This window comes from Rhamphochromis sp. 'chilingali', assembly GCF_963969265.1.
Source record: "Rhamphochromis sp. 'chilingali' genome assembly, chromosome: 12".
Lineage (NCBI taxonomy): Eukaryota > Metazoa > Chordata > Actinopteri > Cichliformes > Cichlidae > Rhamphochromis > Rhamphochromis sp. 'chilingali'.
Window position 1 is genome coordinate 15,522,068 of NC_137939.1, and position 26,904 is coordinate 15,548,971.

Below are 26,904 nucleotides of genomic sequence, written 5' to 3' on the forward strand. Positions count from 1 at the left end.
TTGTAGTCATCTTGTGTATCAGAGGGTTAAAATAAAAAAATGCTGGTATACATCAGAATTTTTGATTCATTTACTGTTTGTCGATTTACTGCATTCTAAAGTCTTTTGGTTACCAATGCAGCTACCTGGTTATTATGCTTGACTTAAAATGAAAGCTGGGTCTGATCACATGCTTGAAATGCCAACAATTAATATTCTGTTTTTCTGCTGACATTCTACCAGATGCCGAGAAAAAATAAAAGATCCCAGGCACAAAAGAAGCGCTGGAAACCACTTGACCTGGTCGATCCTGCTGTCCCAATGCTCACTGGCCACAACCAAGATGAGGCAGTCAGTAGTTTTCCATCTGACCAGGTAATGAAGATATGGTAGTGATCACAGACAGTTGAACAGTTTTCGAAACACGTTTGAGACAGTTAAGAACACCTACCCATACAGTTTAGGATTGTTTGTTATAATGTCACATAATTGGCATAACAGTGCATGGTATGCAGAGCATTTAAATGAAATGAATGTGTCAGGTCACTTAATGTCTTCTATACCCTTTTCCTCGGGTTAGCAGATAGCACCAGCAAGGTTATCCTTGGAAACACAGGATAGACCCACCTCCTTATGTTCCCCAGGTATCAAGGTAAATATCAAAAAATATTCCTCTATTAAGAATTTACAACAGACAATTACACTACAATTACATGTTATAGACATATTCATGGTTACATCTCAGCATTATGCAAACAGCAGGGATTTTTTTTTATTGCTTTGTAAGTTTAGTAACCACTACTGTTCAGTATCAAATATTCCATTCTGTTTCAAATCTGTTAGTAGGTTTTATAATTTTGACTAACTGTACATAACCTCTCATCAGATTTCAGACACACATCCACTAGAAAAACGATCTGTTACCCAACTGGCATACCAGTTCATGCCATGCATTGCATTTTAGAGTGAAATTAATGTGTCAGGTCACTTAATGTCTTAACATTATATACTGTTTTTCCTGGGTTAGCAGACAGCACCAGCCAGGTTGTCCTTGGTAACGGAGAATAGACCCACCTCCTTATGTCCTCCAGGCAGCAAGGTAAATTTAAAAAAACGTCTTCCTCCATTAAGGATTTATAGCGGACAGTTACATTATCATTAAATGTTAGACATATGGTTACATGTTAGTATTATGCAAGCAAGAATTTTGTTGTATACCCTTTGTTAGTTACGTAACCACTACTGTTCCATATTTTCGTTAAAGTTTCTAAAGTTACACTCACTTTCAAATCTCTTAGTAGTTATGCAAACAGCTGGGATTTTTTTTATTGCTTTTTTTATTTTTTATTGTAAGTTTAGTAATCACTACTGTTTCATGTTTTCTTTAAAGTATCCAGTGTTACACTCTGTTTCAACTCTGTTAGTAGGTTTTTATAATTTTGATTAACTGTATGTAACCCATTATCAGATTTCAGACACTCGTCCACCAGCAAAACGAGTCTGGGCAACTGATGATTTCCACACGGCATCAAATTCTCAACCTAAAAAAGGTATGTCCACAAATGTCTATAACAAATTAGTATACATGTGATCTTTGCTGTATAATCACCGGGGTTGATATTTAGTCTTTCACCTTAAGTATGCTTGCTAACTCGTACTAAATATACTAAAATGTTAGACTAAACATGTACATTTTTAAATGTCTTTCTTCAGATTCCTAAAATGCAGACATCTCAACAGCTATTTCTGTCTATTTAGCTATTTCTATATATATATATATATATATATATATATATATATATATATATATATATATATACACATATATATATTGTTCAGAAAAAAACATTTATACCATTTAATACTTAAAGCTTCACATAAATTGACATCCACAGTGAAAAGCAGTGCAAATAAATACAAACATGGCTTTGTGACACTCATCTAGGACTGATGCCTCACTGGCTGAGGATCTAAACCGTTTCTTCGCCCGCTTTGAGACGACCAAGCCCTCAGCTGCCACACCACTTCCACCCGCCCCCAGCACTGGCACACTAACACTTAGGGAGCACCAAGTGAGGTGTGTTCTAAGGTCAGTGAATCCCAGGAAGGCGGCAGGTCCTGATGGAATACATGGAAAGGTTCTCAGAGCATGTGCTGACGAACTGACCGGAGTCTTCACTAAAATCTTCAACCTTTCCTTGTCATCAAACACCGTCCCGCCCTGCCTCAAAACCTCCACCATCATCCCCATCGCCAAGAAGACAGCTGTGGCCAGCCCAAATGACTACAGGCCTGTTGCACTTACGCCTGTAGTGATGAAGTGCTTTGAGAGACTGGTCTGTCAGCACATCAGGGCCGGTCTGCCTCCCACTCTGGACCCCCACCAATTTGCCTACAGGACAAATCGTTCCACCGAGGACGCTATCACCATAGCGCTCCACACTGCGCTGAGTCACCTGGAGCACCGAGGAAGCTATGTGAGAATGCTCTTTCTGGACTTCAGCTCAGCATTCAATCATATCATCCCGGAGATCCTGGTCCAGAAACTGTCTCACCTGGGACTCTCCACCCCCATCTGCCTCTGGATCAAGGACTTCCTGACAAATAGACCACAGTCTGTCAGACTCGGCCCCCACCGGTCCAGCACCATCACACTCAGCACCGGGTCTCCACAAGGATGTGTTTTGAGTCCCCTCCTGTTTACGCTCTACACATCCGACTGCTCCCCTACCCATCTCTCAAACACCATCATAAAGTTCGCAGATGACACCACAGTGGTTGGACTCATCTCAAGGGGGGATGAGTCGGACTACAGAGATGAGGTCAACAGACTGACTGAGTGGTGTTCAGTTAACAACCTCCAACTGAACACCACGAAAACTAAAGAACTTATCTTGGACTTCAGGAAGGGCAGAGCAGACCCGGCCCCACTTTACATTCACGGGAGCTGTGTGGAGAGGGTACACTCCATGAGGTTTCTGGGCGTGCAGATATCTGATGACCTCTCCTGGACTGCAAATACTACAGCAGTGGTTAAAAAGGCCCAGCAGCGTCTCCACTTTCTGAGAGTGCTCAGGAGGAACAACCTGGAGGAGAGGCTGCTGGTGACATTTTACAGAGCCACCATAGAGAGCATCCTAACGTACAGCATAACAACATGGTATGCAGGGTGCTCAGCTGCAGACAGGAAAGTACTGCAGAGGGTCATCAACACAGCCCAGAAGATCACTGGCTGCTCTCTGCCCAGCCTGGAGGTCACTGCACACTCTCGGTACCTCAGCAGAGCTGGCAATATCATCAAGGACCACTCTCACCCCAGCAACCAACTGTTTGAACTATTACCGTCAGGCCGACGGTACAGGTCACATAAAACCAGGACAAACAGATTCAGGGATAGCTTCTTTCCCAGAGCTATCACTGTAGTAAATAAGCACAAAAACAATTGAACCTATTCCATACCGTCACTGTCATTATATTATGCTGCTATTCATACTGTCATCATATTAATGCTGCTATCCTGTATATATTGTACATACTATTGTTTGAGTACTTACGATTGTTTTTTTTGTACTTTTTATATTTTACATTTATATTTATTATTGAAACTTGCACCAAGGGAGTGGCACTCCAATTTCGTTGTACTCTGCACAATGACAATAAAGGCTATTCTATTCTATTCTATTCTATTCTATTCTAAGATGGATGTCAGTGTATTCTGTTTCAATCACATTTAACCTGTAACTGAATTTTGTGTCATTTCTTTACAAAATGTAACACAACTATGAAACGTGTTTTTATGGCACATGTACAGAACCATCTGGTTTAATCTGAAATCAGTGAACGAATTACATCTAATTTAAGAGCATCTGAGATCCTCTTACGAATAATACGTAAACAGGATTTCCTTTCATATATTTGTATTTAGGCTGCAATTTAGTTGATGTTTGAAGGCCCGCAGCAACCTAAAATAATGTGTTATACTGAAAGAAATTAACTGCTTTGAAAATATGAGGAGCAGAAGGTACAGATATGACCTTCGTTAAAGGTCATTAAAAAAAACAGCACTCAAGCAAATTACAGATATCTGAAGTATTTGTCATTTTTACTTCCCACCTCTGCTCTCTCTCACTCACTCTCACTGTTCCTGTCACTGTCTTTCTGCCTTTCTCTTTCTGGCATATCTGATGCTGTACTATGATTGACGAGTGATATAATTTGGATTAATTTGCCTGAACATTGCTTAATTATTTTAACATAATTAAAAATGGTAAATGGCCTGTATTTGTATAGCGCTTTACTTAGTCTCCAAGGCTCCCAAAGCACTTTACACTACGTTCAGTCGTTGACACTTAAAAAAATAAAAACACAACATTTTTCTACATTATTGCAGCAACACTTAAATGTATTTTATTGCTCAACCTTGAAACACATATCATAAAATGTTTAACAATAATACAGTATGTGTCACCTTTGCATTTCTTGATCAGCCTTTCCATGACACAAATGAAGACCTACTGACGGAGGAGCTACAGAGCAACACAGTTCAGCCCTTTTGGAGTGTCAGTGCAACTCATTGTCAGAGTGATGAGAGGTACACAGAATTCTCTCGAAATCATCAGTGCACATGTAATGCCCTCACATTCCTGGCCTACCTTAATGAGGAATACCAGTTCAACACAGCCATACTTGATAAGGTCCTTGAACAGGTAGATGCACTCTACTGTTGCATTAAAACAAATCTTCTGCAGGAGATCATCTGACCATGGAGGACCTGCCCAAAGAACTTCATACTGACACAAATGTCTACAGTGTGAAAATCGATGACATAAGTTATGGATATCTGGAAGCAGCAGAGAACAGTCCTCAAAGAACAGAGTGGTGGTTGCCTCTTGCTAGTCGCCTTGTATGTCTGTCAACAGATGTGAACTTTGCTTTGCTCATGGTCTCACCTGAGTGCATTGCGGTTTTCCGTGACAAATCTGGGAGGTATGGATTATTTGATTCACATTCAAGAAGTGCAGCGGGTTTACGTCAGCCAAATGGAACAGCAGTCATGCTCACTTTCACTCATGTGAATGACCTGATCACCCACGTGCATAACCTTTTTCAAAATCAAGGCAAGTATGCACGATATGAGTTTGTGCCTGTTTCTTTCAAAACAGTCAGCACTCACACGGAACCCCCTGGACAGTCAACTCAGGCAACACCAGGAGCTACAGCTACATCATCAACACAAAATGATGAACCACAAATCATGAATCCCACTGCGCAAATGCCTGAACCAGAATCAGCCAAAACCCACATGACGATGTTAGACAATACTTTAAACTCACCAGATGACAAAATGGCTAAAACCCCCCGAACAGCAAGAAATGTGAGCAAATTAAATAAATGACAACGTAAGAAAGCTATTCGTCAAGCTCAAACAAGTCAGAGGGAGTATGTAAAAGCTAAAGACAAATCTTCAACTGAAGAAGTGGCAAAGAAGACAAACAAAAGAAGACACGAAAGAGAACGATATGCCTCCTGTCGTGAATTTCGAATGAAAAGATTACAGGCTATGAAAACTCAATATGCTGAAAACTATCATTACCGTAAACAAAGACTGTTATCAGCCAAAAAATATTACGCCAATCCTCATATTCAAGAAAAAGTAAAAGCCTGCAAGGTGAAGAGATACCAAAGTGATCGTCATTTTCAACAAAAAATGAGAGACTACATTATCAGAAGATATACTACGGATCCTGACTTTCAAATCAGACAGAAAAAATATGTGGTTCAGAAGTACAACACGGATACCAGCTTTAAAACCAGACAGAAGCAATATCTGGTCCAAAGGTACAACACGGATACTGACTTTCAAACCAGACAGAAGCAATATCTGGTCCAAAGGTACAACACGGATACTGACTTTCGAAGCAGAATGAAAAAATACATAAGAACAAAATATGCATCTGATCCAAACTACAGGCACAAACAGAGAAAATCAATTTATGACAGGTATCACAATGACTCACAATTCAGACTGCACCATATACAGCGCTGTGCCCAGTACCAGAGACACAAAATGGCTACCACTGCATCTTTTGCCATTTATAAAAAGTTGTGTGCACAGAGAATAAAGAAGAAATACAGACGACTAGTAACACAGTTCCAGCAGGGTCCACAGTCTGAAGCACAGCCCCAGCTTGTAGTGAACAGTGTGATACAAGCAGCCACATTAGCTTTCCGTGAAGCCATTCAGTTAGGACCCACCCATGTCTGTACAGTGTGCCACAGAACTCTGTTTCCTAATCAAGTTAAACACTGCAAAAGATCAAAGTATGTTACTAATAGTAACATTGTTGCCACTTGCTTGACAGGAAAATTTGTCCATGTTTGTGACAGGGAATGCTCAGCTAATTGTACTTTCCCAAAACAAAGAATGGAAGAGTGGATTTGCTACAACTGTGACAACCACCTACAAAGAGGCAAGATGCCATCCGTCGCAGTAGCAAACAATTTAGCACTAGCAACCATTCCAATTGAACTGAGTCGATTAAATGTACTAGAACGACAACTGACTGCTAAAATTCTCCCGTTTGCAAAAATCATTGCATTACCAAAAGGACAGCAAAGAGCCGTACATGGGGCTGTTGTTTGTGTACCATCGGATGTGGAAACCACAGTAAACTGTCTTCCCAGACCTAACAGTGAAGCCCAGCTCCTGCAGGTACAACTGAAGAGACACATCAGATTCAAAGGTTACCAACACTTCTACACTGTAAACATGAAGAATGTGTTAGCAGGATTATCAAAGCTAAAAGAGATGCATTCAGAATACAAAGATGTATCTATTGATGATGAAGCTACTTTTGCTGATCCCACAAGTAATCAGATAATCGAGACGGAACATGACACTGCTGATGCAGATATTCAAGATGCACTGCCCAGAAATTTCGACCAGCAAATTGTACCAGAAAGAAGAACCACTGAGGATACAACAGCTGGACTGCTTGAGCCATGTCATGATGTAAACCAACTAATGGAGCCTGAACAGTCAAATGAAGAGCCCTTACAAGATATGGAGAAAGAAAAGGAAGAACTTCGACCTGGTCTTGTTCTAGACACCTGTATGCAACCACCAGATATAGCACAGGACATTTTATCATATGGTGAAGGAATATTTAGCACTGCACCCGCGCAAGGAAATAGACCTGTTGGCTTCTTCTCTGTTCCTAAACTTGAAGCCATGGCCTTTCCTGTGCAGTTCCCAACTGGACAGAACACATTAGATGAAGCCAGACAAGTTAAACTTTCCCCAAGCATGTATTTTAATACACGGCTGTTCTCTGCAGACACACGGTTTGCAACTGACCAAAGCTACCTATTCTTTGCACAGTTTGTAACAGAAACACACATGGCTTCAAACAGCATGTCCATCCAATTGCGCAAAGGAAAGGCAATCACCAAGGATGGGCGTAAAATTTCTAACAGAATGCTTCAAAATAAAGACGAAGTGGAGAAACTGATAAATAACAAAGACGCAACACGCTTCATGAAACCTCTGAGAGGTACTCCAGCCTATTGGGAGAAGGCACTGAAAGACCTACATGCTATGGTCAGACAGTTAGGAAAGCCAACTTTTTTCCTGACATTTTCAGCTGCTGAAATGAGATGGCCTGAGGTTGTTGAGGTCATAAAAACTCAACAAGGTGAACAGGTGGATTTTTCACAACTTGACTGGAACACAAAGTGTGAAATTCTCCGAAGCAACCCTGTGACTGTGATGCGATTGTTTGAAAAAAGAGTCGATGCACTAATGACAACACTGATCCTGTCCCCAGCACAGCCCATCGGTGAAGTAGAAGATTACTTTTATCGAGTGGAGTTTCAGGCCAGAGGTAGCCCTCATATCCATTTACTGGTTTGGGTCAAAGATGCACCTGAATTTGGAAGCGACCTTGAAGACCACGTGTACAAATTTATTGACAAGTACATAACATGTAAGATGCCTGACCAAAATGCCGATCCTGAACTTCACAAAATTGTGTCCGAGGTTCAAGTCCACAGCAGAAATCACTCCAGATCCTGTAAAAAAGGTAATGTGTCATGTAGGTTTGGGTTCCCCAAACTACCCGTAGACCAAACAATGATCACTTTCCCAAGCCCAGATGATGATGATGATGATCACAATGATAAGCAGCATAGCACAAGTAAGGAGAAAGGCACAAATGAAAAGCAAAAGAACAGACGAATGGCTCTCGCAAAAAAAAAGAAAGAGGCCAAAGAAAAACTCCAGCCATTGAGAGATTTGCTCTGCGACCCAAATTCCTCGTTTGAAGACTTGTCTGAGCTGCTTCACAAATGCAAATTAACTTATGAACAATACTTGGATTGTGTCTTCAATTTAAGCAATGGTCATGTCATCCTCTTAAAGCGTGAACCTAATGACTGCTGGGTGAATGCATACAATGCAGATCTGCTGAGGGCCTGGAATGCCAACATGGACATCCAATATGTCATTGATGACTACAGCTGCCTGATGTACATGATGTCTTATGTCTCTAAACCCGAATTTGAGATGACACAATTTCTTAATGGCGTCATCCAGGAAGTAAAAAAGTCCAATGTCAATGAAAGAGATGAAATGAAACAGATAATGCAGGCATATGCTAAACACAGAGAAGTCAGTGCCCAAGAATCCGTGGCAAGGACATGCAGCCTGCCACTAAAAAGTGTTCACGCAGTGTGGTCTTCATATAGACTGATGATGATGCCCTGAAAATGAGTCTCCCGATGAGCAGGTTGCAGAGCATGGCACCAGATGATGAAAATGTGTGGATGTCCGGATTGCCAGAAAAATATGCAAACAGACCTAGAACACCTGACTTTGAAAGAATGTGTTTGGGTGAATTTGCTTCAGAGTACAGGATTCTCTACGGCCGTCAAACAGAGTCCAAAAATGCCATCCCCTTTTGAATAACATGGGTTATATTCAAAAAAGAACAAGAGGGAAACCTGCAATAATCAGATATCCTCGGTTCTCAGAAAAGAAACAACCAGAAAAGTTTTATAGCAGACTACTAAAACTTTATTATCCACATCGATCAAATGATGACCTTAAAAACACAGAATACCCCACATCCGAGCAGTTCTACAAAAGTGGACGAAAACATGGTTTTGCAGTACGGCCAATTGTTACCTTTAACAAAAAGCGTTATGAAGGCCATGGCAAAACAATGGAAAGGGCACTGGAACAGATTGAACAACAAGGCCCACTTATCAATGCATGGAACACCTTTGCACCTGAGGTTGAAGTAGATCGTTTAGAGTGTGTGGCCCAACGACAATCCAGACATGACACTGACGAAAATGAAATGGACATTATTCCTGACTACCAAGTCAGTGGTAGCAGCAGTGGAACCATGCCAGCAATCGTAGCACCAAAGCTAAGCCCAGACTTTGTCAGAAAAATGTACCAAAGTCTGAATGAAACCCAAGCATCCATATTCTACGCAGTGCATGAGTGGTGTTTCAAACTTGTGTGGGGTCACTGTCCTGAGCAGTTCTTTTATTTTGTCTCTGGAGGAGCTGGCTGTGGAAAATCACATGTTATCAAGTGCATATATGAGGAGGCAACAAAGATTTTGCACCAACTCCCCAGATTCCGAGACCAAGCAGACATGTCCTACCCTGCAGTACTGCTGACTGCATTTACTGGCACTGCAGCTTTTAACATATCTGGGAAAACACTGCACTCTCTGCTAAAGCTGCCAAGATCTTTAAAACCGCCTTATCAGGGACTGGGGAATGCACTGGATGAAGTGAGAGCTTCACTTTCAAATGCAGAGATTCTGATCATTGATGAGATATCTATGGTTTCTAAAGACCTTTTTGCCTACATCCACTGGAGACTTCAGCAGATCAAAGGAAACAAGAAACCTTTTGGTGGGATGTCTATCCTTGCAGTAGGAGACTTTTACCAGCTTCTACCCCTTGAAAAAGCCAAACCACTCTGTGTGTACGAGGACAATGTCCTTGATCTCTGGAAAGACTATTTCCACATGGTCAACCTGACAGAAATCATGTGACAGAAAGATGATCATTCTTTTGCTGAAGTTCTGAACAGGATAAGAGTGAAGCAAAAAACAGACTCTCTTGAAGCCGATGACAAAGCCTTGCTCACACAGGCTATCCATGACATAAAAGACTGTCCATCTAATGTATTACACATTTATGCTACAAACAAAGAGGTCGACAAACACAATTCAGCAACTGTAACTGCTCTTCATTCTGATATCATAAATATTCAGGCAGAAGACTACAGAAAAGACCCACGAACGGGTGAGATGGTCCTCCTGGCAGAAATGATGAAAGGCAACAAAGGAGATTTACCTGATAACATACAAGCTGCACCTGGAGTGCGTGTTATGATTATCAGAAATTTGGATGTTGAAGATGGGCTTGTTAATGGGACATTTGGAACAATCACGAACATTGTGACAGCCACACAGGATGGACCAAAAACTGTGAATCTCATTGGACTCACGCTGGACAATGAAAATTCTGGGCAAAAACTTCGCAGAAAAATACAAGGATCCTCAGACAATCTTGTGTATATTGAGAAATGTGAAGAATGCACAAGTAAAAAAGGAGTGGTTCGCAGGCAATTTCCAATGAAGTTGGCCTTTGCATGTACAGCTCCCAAAGTACAAGGCATGACAATGGAATCAGCAGTAGTATGCTTGAAGCGTGTTTTTGAACCTGGAATGGCCTATGTTGCAGTCAGCCGCACAACCTCACTTAAAGGACTGTACATCACAGACTTTGATGAAAAGAAAATCTATGCTGATCCTGCCATCACAGATGCACTCAAAAATATGAGACATGCATCATTTGAGAATGCAAGACCACTGTTGCAATTCTTAAAATCAGTAGATCCCACAGTCCCCACGTTGACAATTATCCATCATAATGCACAAGGTCTCCCAACTCACATGGAGGACATGAGATGCCACCATGAACTCAGCCTTGCTGATGTTTTATGTATAACAGAAACACACTTGTCTGGATCATCGGTTTCTCCCCGCTTCCAGCTGGAACAATACAACATGGCCACACGCAACAGACACGTCTCTTACACAAATCATACAGACATGGCAAAGGTAAATGGCGGTGGAGTTGCAATTTACTACAACACAATTCTTACAGCAGAGTCCCGAAAATACCTGCAAAATGTGACTGACCTTGAATTTGTTGTTGTCAAATTCAAAGCCAGTCACAGCTTTGATAGCAACTGTATACAGGCCACCAAATTACAGCCATGTGAGGTTTTTACCACAAATGCAATGTCTTTTGGACTCGTTGGAAATGATGAATCACCAACCAATTATTGTTTGTGGAGACTTCAATGAGGACCTTATGAGCAGAGGAAAAAAACCCATCCAAGAACTGTTGCAGTCAAGAGGATATGCACAACTGATTACTGCTGCAACTACCGAAAAACACATTGATTGATCACATTTACATATCACAGCCATACGCCTGCCTCCAATCAGGTGTTCTGAATACATATCACAGTTATCATAACCCCATTTATTGTGTTATTCACTAACACAAAATGACTGCAAGGGTATGAGGGATATGGACTTGCCAAGTGTCACTCCCTATTGGCCTACTCTCGCCTAGAAGTCATACAGATGGACCTAAATATGGATATCAGCATCTACAACAAGAAGTACAGGTGAGTCCTCTTGTAACATTCTTTAATGTACTACTATTTTATTAATTCCTATACACTCTGAACCGAATTTGTTGAAAAATAAAGTCAATCATGTTCTCTTATACGCAGACACAACAGAACACCAGCCTCTACGTGGTGCGAAGCCTACTGCAACAAAAACGTGATCTTCATGTCTTTGCGACTGAGCACACTCTACCAGCAACACTGACAGCTCACCAGTGGGAGCTCATAGATAAGACTGCTGGTGTGCTGTCATCCATTGAAGAGCTGACCAGAAACGTGAACAGAAAAACTGCAACTGCACCTGATGGGATCCCTGCCATAACAGATAATTGTATTTTTGTTTCTTTCTTTATATTGTACCATTTGATATTGATATTGTTTGAAATAAACTATAATCTCATTCATCCATTAAGTCATCCATTCATTCATAACTCCTCAGATGTGTTCTGTCCAGTGAAGGCAGTGGAGAAGCCCTACACTGATGTTGAAACTGTGCCACTCTTCTAGAAACCAGCTACAAGGATGGGCAGGTATAGTGAAATTAAAATGCACCTTTTGTTCAACAGGTTTACATACAGTCAAGTGATCAAAAGACACCAGTATTAAGCCAATTTGTTTTTTTACTTTTTAATTTAGTTTTGGGTAATTTAGTTCTAAAGTTACATTTGTTTTTGCAATTATTTATTAGAACTTCATGACTTGCCAGTTCACTAACTGAAGACCTGCGCTTTGTGATGTCTCGTTTTATTGTTTTAAATTGTGTTTTGCTTTTATCTGTTTCTAGCTGTTTTCGCAAAGTCAGCCAACCTCTTGCTTCCAAATGACCCTTATCCAGAAGTATCCGTGAGTGCCTCATCAGCAGAAACTAAAGTGGAGACCTACCTCTCAGAGAAAAACGCACACATAAGAAAAGCGACCCACTTCAGTACTGGAAAGAACATCCTAATCTGTCTCCCTCTATGGCTGCTGTTGCGATCCCAGTGTGCCCCCTGTAGCTCTGTGGACAGTTTTTGATTTGATTACATCTCACCCCAACCGGTCGCGGCAGATGACTGCCCCTCCCTGAGCCTGGTTCTGCCGGAGGTTTCTTCCTGTCAAAAGGGAGTTTTTCCTTCCCACTGTCGCCAAAGTGCTTGCTCATAGGGGGTCATATGATTGTTGGGTTTATCTATATATATTAATGCTTGTATGCTTTTCATTTATACTTTTGCCTTACTCTTCGGTTCATAATATAAAGTTACTTGAATGGTTTCCTTTTTCCTTATTTTATATTGCTTTGGTGTTTACCACAATCTAAATATCATGTTTAAATGGAATACATTATTGTAAATGGTATTTGTACAAAATATAGTTTGAATACGATAAGACACCTTTATTAGTCCCACAAGGGGAAATTTCATAATTTGCATAATTTTCCCTTTTCACATTAAAATACCTTTGAAATACAAAATGAATACCACTTAATGGACTTTTTTTCTACCAAGAAAACTTACTTTGGTTTACAATCTGTTAAACTGTTCACTTTAAACGACTCAAAACTGTAAAATCTAAATTGTAACTTCTCTTGAACACCTCAGACTTAAACATAATTTCTTTTATAGCTATTAACTTCTTTTGTAATGGTGTAACTGGAGCATCTTTCTCTCATCTCTGTATGCTGCACTGCATATAGCAGAGATCACAATACAGCTTACTTTTCTTTAACTTGAAAATCAGCTGTATTCAATTTCCCTCCCTCTTGTGGTATAAATAGCAAACTATGCTCATGTTGCATATTGCTCCCCCTAGTGTTATAAATGGCAACCTGCACTAATTGCACCACATTAAAGGCAAACTACACTCATTGGCAGTAGCATAGGCACACTTAAAATTTCTTCTGAAATTTTCGGTTTCTATTATTATTATTATTAACCTTTATTTAACCAGGAAGATCCCATTGAGATTAAAAACCTCTTTTTCAAGGGAGACCTGGCCAAGATAGGCAGCAGCAGATGTCTCACAGTTACAGAAATTACTCAAATACAGGCAGCAACAACACACATGCAACAATAAGTGAAAGAATACAAATAAAATAAAAATAAAATTCAATAAAATTCAAATAAAATAAAAAGTCAGTTAAAATGACAATCAATCTAATTGAAACAGTTGCATGTTATGGACTTGGCCTCAAGGATTCGTAGTTTAGATTTAAAATCACTTAATGAAATGAATTCAGTCATTTTCCATTCCTTCTGCAGTTTGTTCCAGGCCGAGGGTGCTAAATGGACAAAAGCTCTTTTACCAAGTTCAGTTCGGGCAAATGGAACAGAAAGCAACAAGTAACCATGCGGACGAAGAGAATACCGACCAGCATGTTTCATTACAAGCAGGGAACATATATAAGAAGGCAGCAACCCAAGTATCGCCTTATATATAAAACTGTATAAATGAGAGTTCCTCCGACTTACCAAAGCAGGCCATCCTACCTGAGAGTATAACTCACAGTGGTGAGTCTGAAATTTACAGTTAGTGATGAACCTCAGAGAAGCATGATACACAGAATCAACCATTCGAAGACATTGAGCAGAAGCATTCATATATAGAATATCACCATAATCCAGCACAGGCAAGAATGTTGCAGCAACAAGCCGCTTCTTTGTATTAAAAGAGAAACACAACTTATTTTGAAAATAAAATCTCAGTTTTAACTTCAGGTTTTTCACAAGATTCTCTACATGTGGTTTGAAGGTAAGCGAGTCATCAATTAAGATTCCCAGATATTTATAGGTGTGAACCAACTCTATTTTATTACCTTCAAGAGTGGTTACTGATGGGATTGTTTGGGCTCGTCTCCTTGATTTAGAAAACAACATGAGCTTTGTTTTGTCTGCGTTGAGAACAAGTTTAAGCTGATGTAATGAGTGCTGGACAGCAGAAAAGGCTTTCTGCAAGGAGTCGATGGCTTGGACAAGAGTTGAACCACAGCTGTAAATAACTGTATCATCAGCATAGAAGTGCAAGTTTGCATCTGGCACATGTAGACTAAGATTGTTTACGTAAATGATAAATAGAAGGGGACCTAATACAGAACCCTGTGGCACTCCGCTGTGCACTGTAACAAAGTCAGAACATAGACCGTCAGATTTAATGCACTGAGTCCTGTTACTGAGGTAGTTTGAGAACCATGCCACTGCTCTCTCAGAGAGTCCTGACTGGAAGAGTCTAAGTTTTAAAATACAATGATCAACAGTGTCAAATGCTTTTGACAAATCAATAAAAAGGGATGCACAGTGTTGTTTTTTATCAAGTGCAATAGTAATATCATTTACCACTCTAATTGCAGCTGTGATAGTACTGTGATTCTTCCTAAAGCCTGATTGATATTCAGATAAAATGGCATTGATGTGCAAAAACTCCTTTAACTGCTCACACACAAGAGCTTCAAGAACTTTGGCCAGCACAGATAGATTAGATATTGGTCTGTAATTAGTTAACACTGCTGGGTCGCCCCCTTTTAATAGAGGAACAACTAGTTAATAGTTGTAGTATTACAAAAGTCTAGTTAAGTTCTTCCAGCTTTGTGACTTCATTTTTGTAAAGACAAATTGAGCTTGATTCATGTAAGAAGTATTTATTCGGTTGTTCAGGGATGACACGACAAATCCTACTTCCGGGCCTAAAGTAGTCTGCGTTTAATATGGCTTTTGTGTTGTTAACATGTTTAATGTTATGTATTTTCTTCTATTTGATCTCAAAAAGCTCCTAAAACAGTCAGTGATCACTGTTGACCTCTCTCGGCTTTTGTTACCACTAATCATTTATTTAAGCTCAGTTTTTAAAACCTTAGGATGTAACTACAGCCCAGCCCATGCAGCAGTATATGAATGACTAACCTCGTATTGTGGATGGATTATCTCAGTTGTTCTCCTGGCTGAAGTTTGGTCCTTTTACAGCATCCTGCCATCCGATTACATTTCTTCCTGACCACCGAGAACACTCACGTTAACTTTTATCGAGTGGAAAAAAAGTTAGCTTGTTTATATTATGCTAACATAGCTGTGTCGCTAGGTCACGTAGCACATCATTATATACCAGCTAGCCCAACTTCAGTAACCCTACAAACGTCACTGCTGTTTAGTTTTCTGTCTTCATTTATGTTGGAAGTGATAACGGAGCTGTACGTTTTAATTTGTTTCCAAAACCCCGCAGTCAGGACATGCTATATTGTATTTAGATAGAAGCTAGCGAGCTAACTCCCTGCTAACTTCTAACTCCGTTAAATGTCATAAATTCAGTTTTCATGGATGCCTGGATGTTAAACTCAATTGTTACACCTGGTAGAGCAGAACGCTGATCATTTTATTAAAGATGAAAGACTTTAGACAGTTTTTCAACTCTCAGTAATGCCATAGTGATCGTTTGATATATGGACCTGCAGCGGAGTTTAGGTCCAGACACGGCCAGTGACGTTAGACTGAACAACCGGATAAGATCCATGTATGTATTCCTTCCAAGAAAAACCTAAGAAAAACTCACCCCCAAAAACCAAACAAGTAGTCTTAAAATTACTTTAACTGTAACATCCTTTCTAAGGGAGGACTATAGGTAGGTGGAAAATACTGGAAACTAGTTCCGGCCATTTCAGAGGTGGTGTGACGTTGAGTGAAAACCTGTCCTGTGTCTATTATCATGGTTCACTTTGATCTTGACTACAGATATTAAATATCTGTAGCTTAGGTAACAAAACCTCATACATGAAGACAGATATGCTGATGTATTCCAGATGCCAATAGTGATAACTGACATTTTAATATGAGTGACAGAGAGGAGAGCAGTGCTGAACTGATTATTTGCTTCAGCGTTTACTTACATTTTTTTTTTACCTATACAAATACTGTAAACTACATGCTAAAATTAAAATTTGAAAGCTACTTTTAGCTTCTCCCTTGTCACAAGGGTTTTATGCCCTTTCTGATGCAATCTCTTAGAGACTGGTGTTTCTCTACAAACATTTGTCAATGAAGAACAAGTTCTAAAGAGCTTGCAAAATTCAAGTAGGGTACTGTAAAAGGATGCCACGATAGCAACAAATCAGTTCATGAAATTTCTATTCCATAGTTAAGTGGTATTATTGCAAAGTGGAAGTGTTTAGGAAACACAGTAATCATGAAGTGACAGGCCATGTGAAGTTATGAAGCAGGGTTGACACAAAAACTGAGCAGCTGGAGCTTCATGACATGGACTTTTATGGTTGAGCAGCTCTTGTAATGTCTAGTTGGCCCACTGTGCTTGTCTTTAATGTTTAGTTTCTAAATATTTTTCTGTCAATTGAATTTACACATTAGTTAAAAAATCCAAGACAACAAGCTAAATATAGCTGTTGCAATATGGTACTGTATAGAAGATGGATGTAAAATAGATGTAAAATTGCCCAATGGTTTCTGACATTGCATTTTGAAAACTCATACTATATATTTGGCTGCCACCATATTCAGTTTTTGGATGCAAAATTGACTGTATTTAGACCTTGGTCAGCAAGCTATATCCAAAAACTCTATAAGTACATCACATATGTCTGCTGATGAATACACAGTGGCAGACTAACACTAGAATTTCACTCACCAGAATTAAACTGTGGTCTGTATCACACAACATTGCATTTTATTTGTCAGATAATTGCATAAAAAATCATCTAATACAAACAACAATACAAACATGGTGTAGAGGCCCAGCTCAGTGATTTTAATCAGAGGACTTGAGCGTAATCAATTTTCTAATTTGTGTTGAATATGTTGAAATTCCAGCAGGCGTGGAAGCAAATGAGGAGTAAGCATAAAAGCAGAATAAGACATTTTCTGCATCGCTTACTAAAGTGATGCTAAAATGACACTAAAGTTTGCTCGTTACTGTACTGTGACATTACTGATATACAGCTCAACGTAATGTCTTTGCAAATATATACTTTTTATATATTGCTTTTCAAGTCTTATTGAGCAGCATTTTAGATTACAGATCACATTTTAGCAAAACATTCATACAGTGTTTAAGTCCTATACACTTCAAACAATTTATCTATCCGTCATCAATTAATCTAACATGCATTTCTTAGGACTGTGGGTGAAAAGCCTGAGGCAAAGGACAAAACTTACACAAGCACAGAGAGAACATCTAAACTCCAAACAGAAAGGCAAACCACAGTGGTGCAACCATATACTTTCTATATGGCTTATTTGTATGTATATTTGAAGTTTGTTTGAAGTTTAGAACTTTATAATATGGATAATGGATGCCAATAAGAGCAGACTTGAGCTTGGAGTTGCTCGCTTTTGTGTGTTTTCGAAGCTGAATTCTACATGATGGTGTTGCCCATCCATCCAACCATTTTTCTACTGATTATCCAGGTTCAGATCACAGATAGCAGGAGTCTAAGTGGAGACACAGAGACCTTTCTGGCCACGCTTACATTCGAACACGGGATTCATTGTAAACAATCGATGAAGTCCAATAACAGAACACTTTCTGAGTTCAGCTGATTAGCAGATCATTCCTCCCAATACTGACCTTCAGGGCACACTGTCATTACCCATGTCAGCATAGAAGTAACTAGAAGTGGGAATCACCATACATCCCACGATATGATATTATCACAATACTTAACGCACGATACGATATTATTGCAATTTTTAAAAATATTTTGCGATATTCAGATTCTGTACATAAAGGTAAACTTTATCAATATTCATTTTATCTAATATCAAAGTCTCGCACTCAGTCTTTCTCTCATTTCAGTCAGTTTTATTGTTGACAAACTGAATGGTTTGTATTACAGTCTAGTCCAACTTAACTGAATGCAACCATCTGGTACAATTATAGCTATTCTGAACTATGCAATTTGTGAAACCTTATGCAGCCCCTTCAGCAACTGAAGAATTTGAAAGTTCAAAAACAAAATATAATTTTACATTAAATAAAAAAGTTTTAAACTTAATTAAAATAAAACATGTCTTAAATTAAAATAAGTAAACTGTCATGTTTATTGCTGCCAAAAAAAAGTTAAACACATTTGGACAGTGAAGGAATGTCAGGATTCTTGCTCAGAAAAAGGATCAACATGCTCTGAAGTCAGAGCACAAAAACCTTTTTTGTAACAAAATATCGATTTCTGCTGTCCCTGTATCGATACATTATTAGCAAACAAAATATCACGATACTACACAGTATCGATTTTTTCCCCCACCCCTAGAAGTAACCCAGTAGAACCACCACCTATTGTCTGCACAGAGAATCTTCAAAATCTCTGCTTTCTTAACCCTTCGTCAATTTAGCTGCATTCAAGAATGCCTTCGTGGATGTGTTTGCCTTTTTTATTTCCCTAGTCAACAGGCAGAGGGAGGGAAATGTGCCATGAACCAGAAATGACTCACAAGCCCAAAATATCATCATGGATTAGATGGCGAGCCAAGCTCACAGCTGACATTACCACAGAAGAAAATACAACACGTCTACCTCTTTCCCCCCGCTCACATACATTTATTTCTTTCATCCAGCTCAATCCTCTTTTCCCTTTCTTTCTCCATTGGCTGTTGAATTTCATAACTGTCTCTCTCAGCAGGACAAGATTGACGTTTTCCTCTCTTTCTCACATGGTCTGACACACACACACAAACACGCACAGCTGTCAGGCCACATCATTGACTGCCACTCTGGATCTGGGGCAAAAAAAACAAACTGCATAAGTTTTTTAGGCCTAGAGAGTGTGTTAGAGCAGCGGTCCCCAACCCCCGGGCCTCAGACCGGTACCGGTCCGTGAGTCATTTGGTACCGGGCCGCGAGAGTTGAGGCTCAGGTGTGAAATGTATGGTTTTCAGGGTTTTTATCGGTTTTCAGTGTTATTTTGTTATCGTTTTTATCGTTAATTCGGTTTTCCTGGGTCTTTTCACGTGTGTTATGAATAAATCTTCTTTTTTTTGGTACCGGTACTAGTTTTATTTTGTTGTATTTATCCGCGACACCTTAAAGGCCGGTCCGTGAAAATATTGTCGGGCATAAACCGGTCCGTGGCGCAAAAAAGGTTGGAGACCGCTGTGTAAGAGTGTAACTTAGAGTGACAAATCTATTTGCAAAAGGGGAATTGCAACGGTTAGCATGCAGAGGAGGAAGCTGAGAAGGATTGTGTTATTCTCCCCAAGCTTTTCACACTGTAGATGTGTCAGATGTTTTCTCTCGGACATTAATGATGAGGATAAACATGATGGAAATTTAACCTAATAGGCTTAAGCTGGAGCTAAGCTGTGTTGATTTCATAGTAATGAAAAAAATAACTCTTCTCTTCCTGTAACTTCCTGCTCTGTGTTGCTGCTGAGGTTGTCTTACAAGAACAAACAGCTTTTGAATGCATCAACAGATTTCATTCTATAACTCTGGGCTTTACATCGGATTGCGTGTGTTGATACAGCTTTGTGGATATATAACCGAGGCTGTTCTTGCGGATGCATGCAAGTGCAAAAGAAAAGAGGGTCAATATCTGTTTAACAAGCGTGTCACTGTGAAAAATGCTGACCTGTGATTAATTTGTAGCATTGCTCAATTTCACTTCACACTGTATTTACTTTAACAAATGCAGCTCAGTCAGGGAGAAAATGGAAAGTTAATGGAAAATTAATTTGCTGGTTTGTGAGCCTGTGTGTGGCCTTGATGAGAAATGAGAGTTGTGGTCTGCTCTGACAAGTTCAGTGTAAATGTTGAGGCCTTTTATCATCTGATGATCTCTTTAATAAACAAATAACAACAATTAGTCAAGCCAAGGCCTTGCTCTACATGGTGCAATTTAAGGGTTCCAGATACTGAGATAATTATGTGCTTATACCTGGATCACAGATGGTTTGACTCTATTTGTTTGTTTTAGAAGGAAAGTTGCAAAACAATGCACAGTTTTTTTCCTGAATGATCACATTCTTCAAACAATTCTATGTTGATGCCAGAGGTTTCTTAACAATGCCCCATCTACAGCATAGGTGACAAGTGGTTTGAATGGGAAAACTATCATATGCTAGGGCTTTCACATTCACAAGAATCCAGCTGAACATCCACAGGAGGTTTGTGTTAGGTAATCCACAGCTTGTCTAACACAGGGTTCCCCAAAGCTGCAAGCCACCTTCACCCCAACCTTTTCTTTAATGGTTTATCCAGCTTAATTAATGTCAATCAATGTCTTGTGTTATTAAAATGACCTCTGTTCTATGCTGGTATCTGTGCTTTTGCTGCTCTGTGAGCCTCTGGCTTTGCATATATGTACAAAGAAGGGTGTGAAGCTCCCAAAGTAACTGTACTGTGAAATGTCATGGAACAGCTGGATGAATGATCAATCTTCTTTTGACTATAGTGGTCCGTTTTGTTGTGAGAATGTTGTTAGTTTACTCCAGTCGAGTTTTACAAACACTAAAGATTCTCAAGTGACACACTAAGGCCTGATTTACACTTCTGTGGGGAGTCTTTGTAGAGTCTGACCTCATCTAAGCAAGTGACTGACAAGCCTTTTAGATCATCATGGTGCATGGTCCAGGTGAGGAGCCACCTGGGCTCCCCCCCCTCCTGGCTCCCCACTTATTGCTGTTGTCAGGGGGAAATTGAACGTCAGGAAAAAATGTTTCCAATTCTTTCACATACATTATTATTCCTTATATTGGTATTGATAATTGTTATTCAAGAAATGCAGGGAAAAAGTAGGTGTAAATGTACAGGAGAAATCGAAAGTGGTGAACAAGCCAATCACAACACACGGCATGTATATGCAGTTGTTTTTTAAGGTTAGGGCGTTCAGAGGGGTTTGGAGTCATGATGTAGCTACGGTGTAGATTTCCCGCTGATCCCAAGTGGCTGATTGTGACCCACACCTGTTTTCACACCTTGGCTCTTGTGATTAGGTAGAGGATCATCAGGGGGTCCTTTTGTCCCTTTTTTGGGGTGAAACTCCCTCTGGGTTTAAATCTGGGACTCTCCACCATTTGACCCTTAGAACTGAAGAAGCTTCTCGGATGAGAGGTGAAATGTCTTCAAGCAACTTAAAGAAGTCCAGACGCTTTTCATTTTTGTGGAATATTAAAATTCTGCTCTTCAGCTAATACTTTTGTTAAATTTCTAGATCTTAGTTCTTGTTTAATTTAGCTTCCTTTCATATCCAGTCTCTTAGTCTTTCCTCTGTGTGTCCTCCTCAGCATCCTAAGTCAGTCATGTATGTTTACGTTTGTCGAAGTTTGCCTTTCTCGCTCTCGCTCTGACTCTTGGTCCTGTCATCTGTGTGGTTCTTATGTTCTAGTTTGGCTATTTCTTGCTTTCATGTCTGTTCCCCTTTCGTGTCCAGTCTGTTTTGTCTTCCTGGTCTGTCGTGTGTTTCTATTTCTGTTATCCCCTATCCTAGTGTCAAGCTCCTGAGTCTCAGTGTGCTTCTCACATTTTTTGGTTTACCTACAACATACCAAGAAATAAAAAAGGCTGAATGATTTAATCTTTCTAAATTATTAGCCTACAAGTACCAAACAATTTAATGCCAGCATTAAAAAGTTTGGCCAGCTTTAGTTAAAACCATCGAAGGATGGCTGTGTCCCCATTGTGCTCAATGTTCTGATGTTAAGATAAGATAAGATAAGATAAGATAAGATAACCTTTATTAGTCCCACACGTGGGAAATTTGTTTTGTCACAGCAGGAGTGGACAGTGCAAAAGTTATGAGGCAAAAATTATGTTGTTGTTTACCTCAAGTACAACATCTAAGTACAGCATCACTCAGATGTTGTACTTGAGGTACACACACAAAGGTATTTGTGCTTTGATGAATCACCTGCTTTCACCACAACCTTCTTGGAGCAAATAGTGCATAGGATCCACTTCCAGAGACCTGTATCCCCACCGGTGGTAGTCATCTATATCAACTGGGCTGCCTGCCTGTTCTGTTGGCTTCCTTCATCTGGATGTCTGTGATGCATGCATTGCACTACAATAGATCATTTTGGTGCTATGTCTGTATGGTATTAAATAATTTTAAAAAAAGGAAAATAATATTTTTATCCCTACCAGAAAAAAACATAACATGAGCAACGGCTCAATGGCAACAGGATCAAGGACACAGGCTGTATACAGTACATTCACACACCACTGAAAGACATTCAGTGATGTTTGTCTTTTTATTTCTTACATTTGTGATTTTTACGTAATTGTGTTATATAAATTAAATAAAGTTTCTTTGCCCATTGTTCTACTTCTCCTTCTTGAAATGAGGCACAGTGCTGTACTTGATTAACAGAAGGCAGGAAAAATGGATTAAATAGAAAAGAGCTGCTGACCTAGACCACCAGCTATGATGACTCTTCCACCCAGGCATCCTGCCACAAAGTCAGCCCTCTTCTCCCTCATCCTGGACATCCGAGTGGGTTTTATCCAAATACCTGCCAGAGGTAAAACACAAGAAACTGTCAGTTATCTTTCAGCACAGTCATCCACGACAGAAAGCAGTTTTCACTGCCATAGTATTTTAAAGAAAAACACGGTATATTGAGTATGTGGGGTCACAAGCAAAGATGCTCTCGGTGTGTTGGGTAACAGTCAAGTTCTTCAGAATTTAAATGACTACATTAATAAATGTGACTGCAGTGCTTTCAATTACCTCATTAAACTCAGAGTGAACAGTGGTCATACAAATGCAGATAAAAAATAGAAAACAAAAATTACTTTATCACAATCCCTGTTTCCAAAAAGTGCACAAAAGTACTCGTCATAATGAATAAAAAATGTTATCTTTAGCATATACCATTTAAACAGTGCATAAATATGCAGCTGACACAACAAACTGTAAGAAAGAAGAAAGCTATTTCGTTTTCCTACCAGCAGCCCTAGTTCCTAACTTATATAGACACTAAGTAGACAAATAAATACACTTCCTATAATATTTTCCACTAACTGTTCCTTTAGGTCAAGACAAATGTATTATGCATTAGGGTTCAGTTTCTTTGTCATTGTAACAATTGTAAAGGTCAGACTGTGCTTTGCTTGCATTTCTGCTGTTTGGGGGCAAAAAGAAAGAAAAAGCCAAAATGAATTAAAAATAATAGAAAAGAAGGAACAAGAAACATTATAGAAAGTTTCTGTTAGTACAACCCCTGCCTCAGGAGCTCCCTCCCACCATGGCCATCATTTTCCTTTTTAGGTCTAAAACTCAGAACCCGGCAGCACATTATAGCTCTATATATGGAGTATCACATGTAGTGACACACTCCTTTCCCATTCTCCATGTCCTCTTTGCCAAGGGTTCTGTGAGAGGGATGAGCTGTAAATTCAATAAAATACAGCAAAATACACAAAAGAACAACAATTAAAGTTGCTCTATATTTTAATACATTGAAATGAATAAAGACTATTAATTCAATTCAAATCAATTGTATTTACCTATACACAGCAAGTTGTCTTATTGTGTTTTATGTGAGATAAGATAAGTATTACTGCATGTAAAGTAGAACTTTTTCATCTTAGAGATGCACAGTGGTTTCTGCAGCTGTTTGATGTGATGGGTATCTAACAAACTCACAACAAAGACTTCAACAAACCAACGTAACTCTTTAACAGCATTTTGACCAAAATCAGATCAAAGTCTCTACGTGTGAGTTGAGCTGACCTGTCTATAGACCTTTTCAATGAAAAAGGTTATGTTGAGTTCTTCAGCGTTGGTGTGGAAATGTGGAAAGAGTGGAGAAATGTCTAACGGCTGTTTAGACATTTAGACTTGTTTTTTAGGGGGAAAAAAGTGGCAGGTTTAACTTATTTGTCCATAAAGCAATGGTTAAGAGAATTACTTTTAAAGTGAGCCAGTGAACAAAGGACCACATTTTTACCATATCTTTTTTTCTTCTTTTTAGCTAATGAGCTAATCATTGGCATTAGCGGTAATATACTGCGATGGTAAATGGTAGATGGATACTATCTGGTAGATGTTATCCATCACCAAATTGTGCACCCCCTGGTGAAAATCTCAACAGCAGTTAAATGGGAATCAAGGTGCTGTTCTACTCAGTACCTTTATGTAATATCATGATGTTTATCACGGCTAGCATAGCGATGCTGGCAGTATTGCGATGAGAAGAATGATAGTAGAAGGATAGTGATCATGATAGATCAACGGGTGGGCAGTTGAATTCTTGTGTGGGCCTTAAATAAGCTTTGGAAAAACGAAAAGGCCAGATAATGTGCAAATATTGTCCTGACATATGGGAGGAGAGGAGCGAAGAGCCGAGCATTCAAATAAGCATGGAACTTTTGCTGCACTCTTCTTATCCAAGTTCTGTTTGTAGATATTTGACAGAAACAGCTAGGGCCATGCTTTTGTGTCTTTCTCAGCTATCTAAGATTCATTTTAGCTTCTTTGCATTTCTGATGCACTGATAAATAATTGTGTGTTTTGACCATCTTTGAGGAAAAACAGACGAGATGGGATCCAGAGATCCATGTAGCACCATGCAGTAACTAAAAACTGTCCTCAGTCAGGATTTCATGTTCCATAATCAAGAAAGGGTCCTTCAGTGCATTTTTTAAAGAACACAAAAATGTGAATATGGGGTTGTGCAAAATAAATTCTCTGAGCTCTTTTCAGAGTATGAAGGAGAAGAGGGAGAATGTTACAATAACTGGAAAAGTGTTGGGTGTAACACATTCCAAAGTAACATGTTACTGTAATCACATTACATTATACAGTAATGCAGTAATGTAAAAATGTTAGGGAACTAAACATTATAGTTAGGGTAATGTTGAACTAAAATGCGTTTTCCTTTCTGCGCAATTCGGCCGCAGTCAGCTGGTTTTAGTTCATGTGCAGGAGGAAAAAAGTGAAGCGGCCTCATGATACAATCCAAATTTAAATTCAAGTTCAAGGGTCTGTCATTTTGACAGAGAGCACACATTGCAAAAGAGGTAAGAACAGGGTTTCCTGGGAACAGAAGCACTGGGAAAGGTTAATCACTGCATGAGGTAATGAAATTGCTTTTTACAATCTTTGCTCTTTACAGTGCCTATAAATGTGAGGAAGAGGAAGGAGTAGTTTATTTGTCCTTATTAGGAAATGACTGCGTTACAGCAATGGGAAAAAAATAATAAATCCAAAACTTGATGTTATACAATAAGGAACTAAAAATCAGTGCTGTGACTGTGGTATGAGGTTAGAAAGATCTCCAGCAGGGGCTAAAATTGATATTAGAGGAAGTTCTCAGCCGCATATCCTGTTATCATTTGGATAACTTCTTCATCAGATGATGGCAGAATTCAAATAGTGAGTTCAATCCTCCTGGATTCAAAGAACAACAATAATTACCACAAACCTCATTGCCAAGTTATGGATCATTCATAATGACGTGGCTGACTTGTCGTTTTAAAGTTCTTGAATTGGGTCCATCCAAGTTTCATAAACTGAATACAGGAGATTTTAAAATGATACCTTACTGAGAGTATCAAACTCTCCAAAGCACCACCATCTCTGGCTCAAGAGTTAGAAGGAAGCACTTTTGATGTACTTGAATTTGTGTAAAAATCTCTGCTGAAGAACCAGGTATGTTGGTTCTAGTGTTTAAGCTCACATCATTTTTTTCCTTTTTCTAAATTTCTTAGCTTCTTTAACCCCAATACAGTTCATCAGAAACAGTGCAGCTGTCCCATGTTAGTCACTTTAGGAGGAAATAACATTCAGACCAATAACTTCATGCACTTTCTATTATGTTGTGCTTTATTCATTAGTGGCTCAACCATGGGAGATCTGCAAGCTTTTGTGGATTTCTTAAATCACCTTTAAGTAAGCCACAAGGGCTTCAGTGCAATAGGTAATCATTTATAAATCTTTGAGTATAAAATAAAAACAAAACAAAACATAAAAATACCAAATTTTCAGTGTTTTCCACTGCATCGCCTTTATCATATCAAACTGAACAATGCTTTGTGTGCAGACAGGAGATGGCACCTGTGTGTGTTCTCACATAATATATTCTCTCACACAGCCTCTCACAAAGTTTGTCATGCAGAGAGCTACCAAGAGACAGGGCGAACCATTCTCACATACCAAAAGGAAAACTCACATGGTGCATTTTTCACTGCTGCTTTATCCTTTAAGAGGACAAATGAGCCACTTTGGGGAGGGAATGCTGCAATTTGTCAGCACAAATTATTAATTCGAAGGGCTGCAGCCAGCT

General features: G+C 39.3%; 1 protein-coding gene and 1 long non-coding RNA gene across 2 annotated transcripts in view; one reads left to right on the forward strand and one right to left on the reverse strand.

Moving 5' to 3' along the window:
- klhdc8b (kelch domain containing 8B) overlaps nucleotides 1–26,904 on the reverse strand; it is a 273,153-nt gene that overhangs the window by 8,727 nt on the left and 237,522 nt on the right. Inside the window, exon 5 of the mRNA XM_080898152.1 lies at nucleotides 23,026–23,127. Coding sequence (XP_080754278.1) covers nucleotides 23,026–23,127 — 102 coding nt within the window. The remainder of the gene's footprint in view (nucleotides 1–23,025; nucleotides 23,128–26,904) is intronic.
- On the forward strand, nucleotides 124–1,529 carry LOC308406879. Its single transcript, XR_013973601.1, has 4 exons — nucleotides 124–354; nucleotides 560–631; nucleotides 1,010–1,078; nucleotides 1,448–1,529. It is a non-coding gene; the product is annotated as an uncharacterized lncRNA (long non-coding RNA).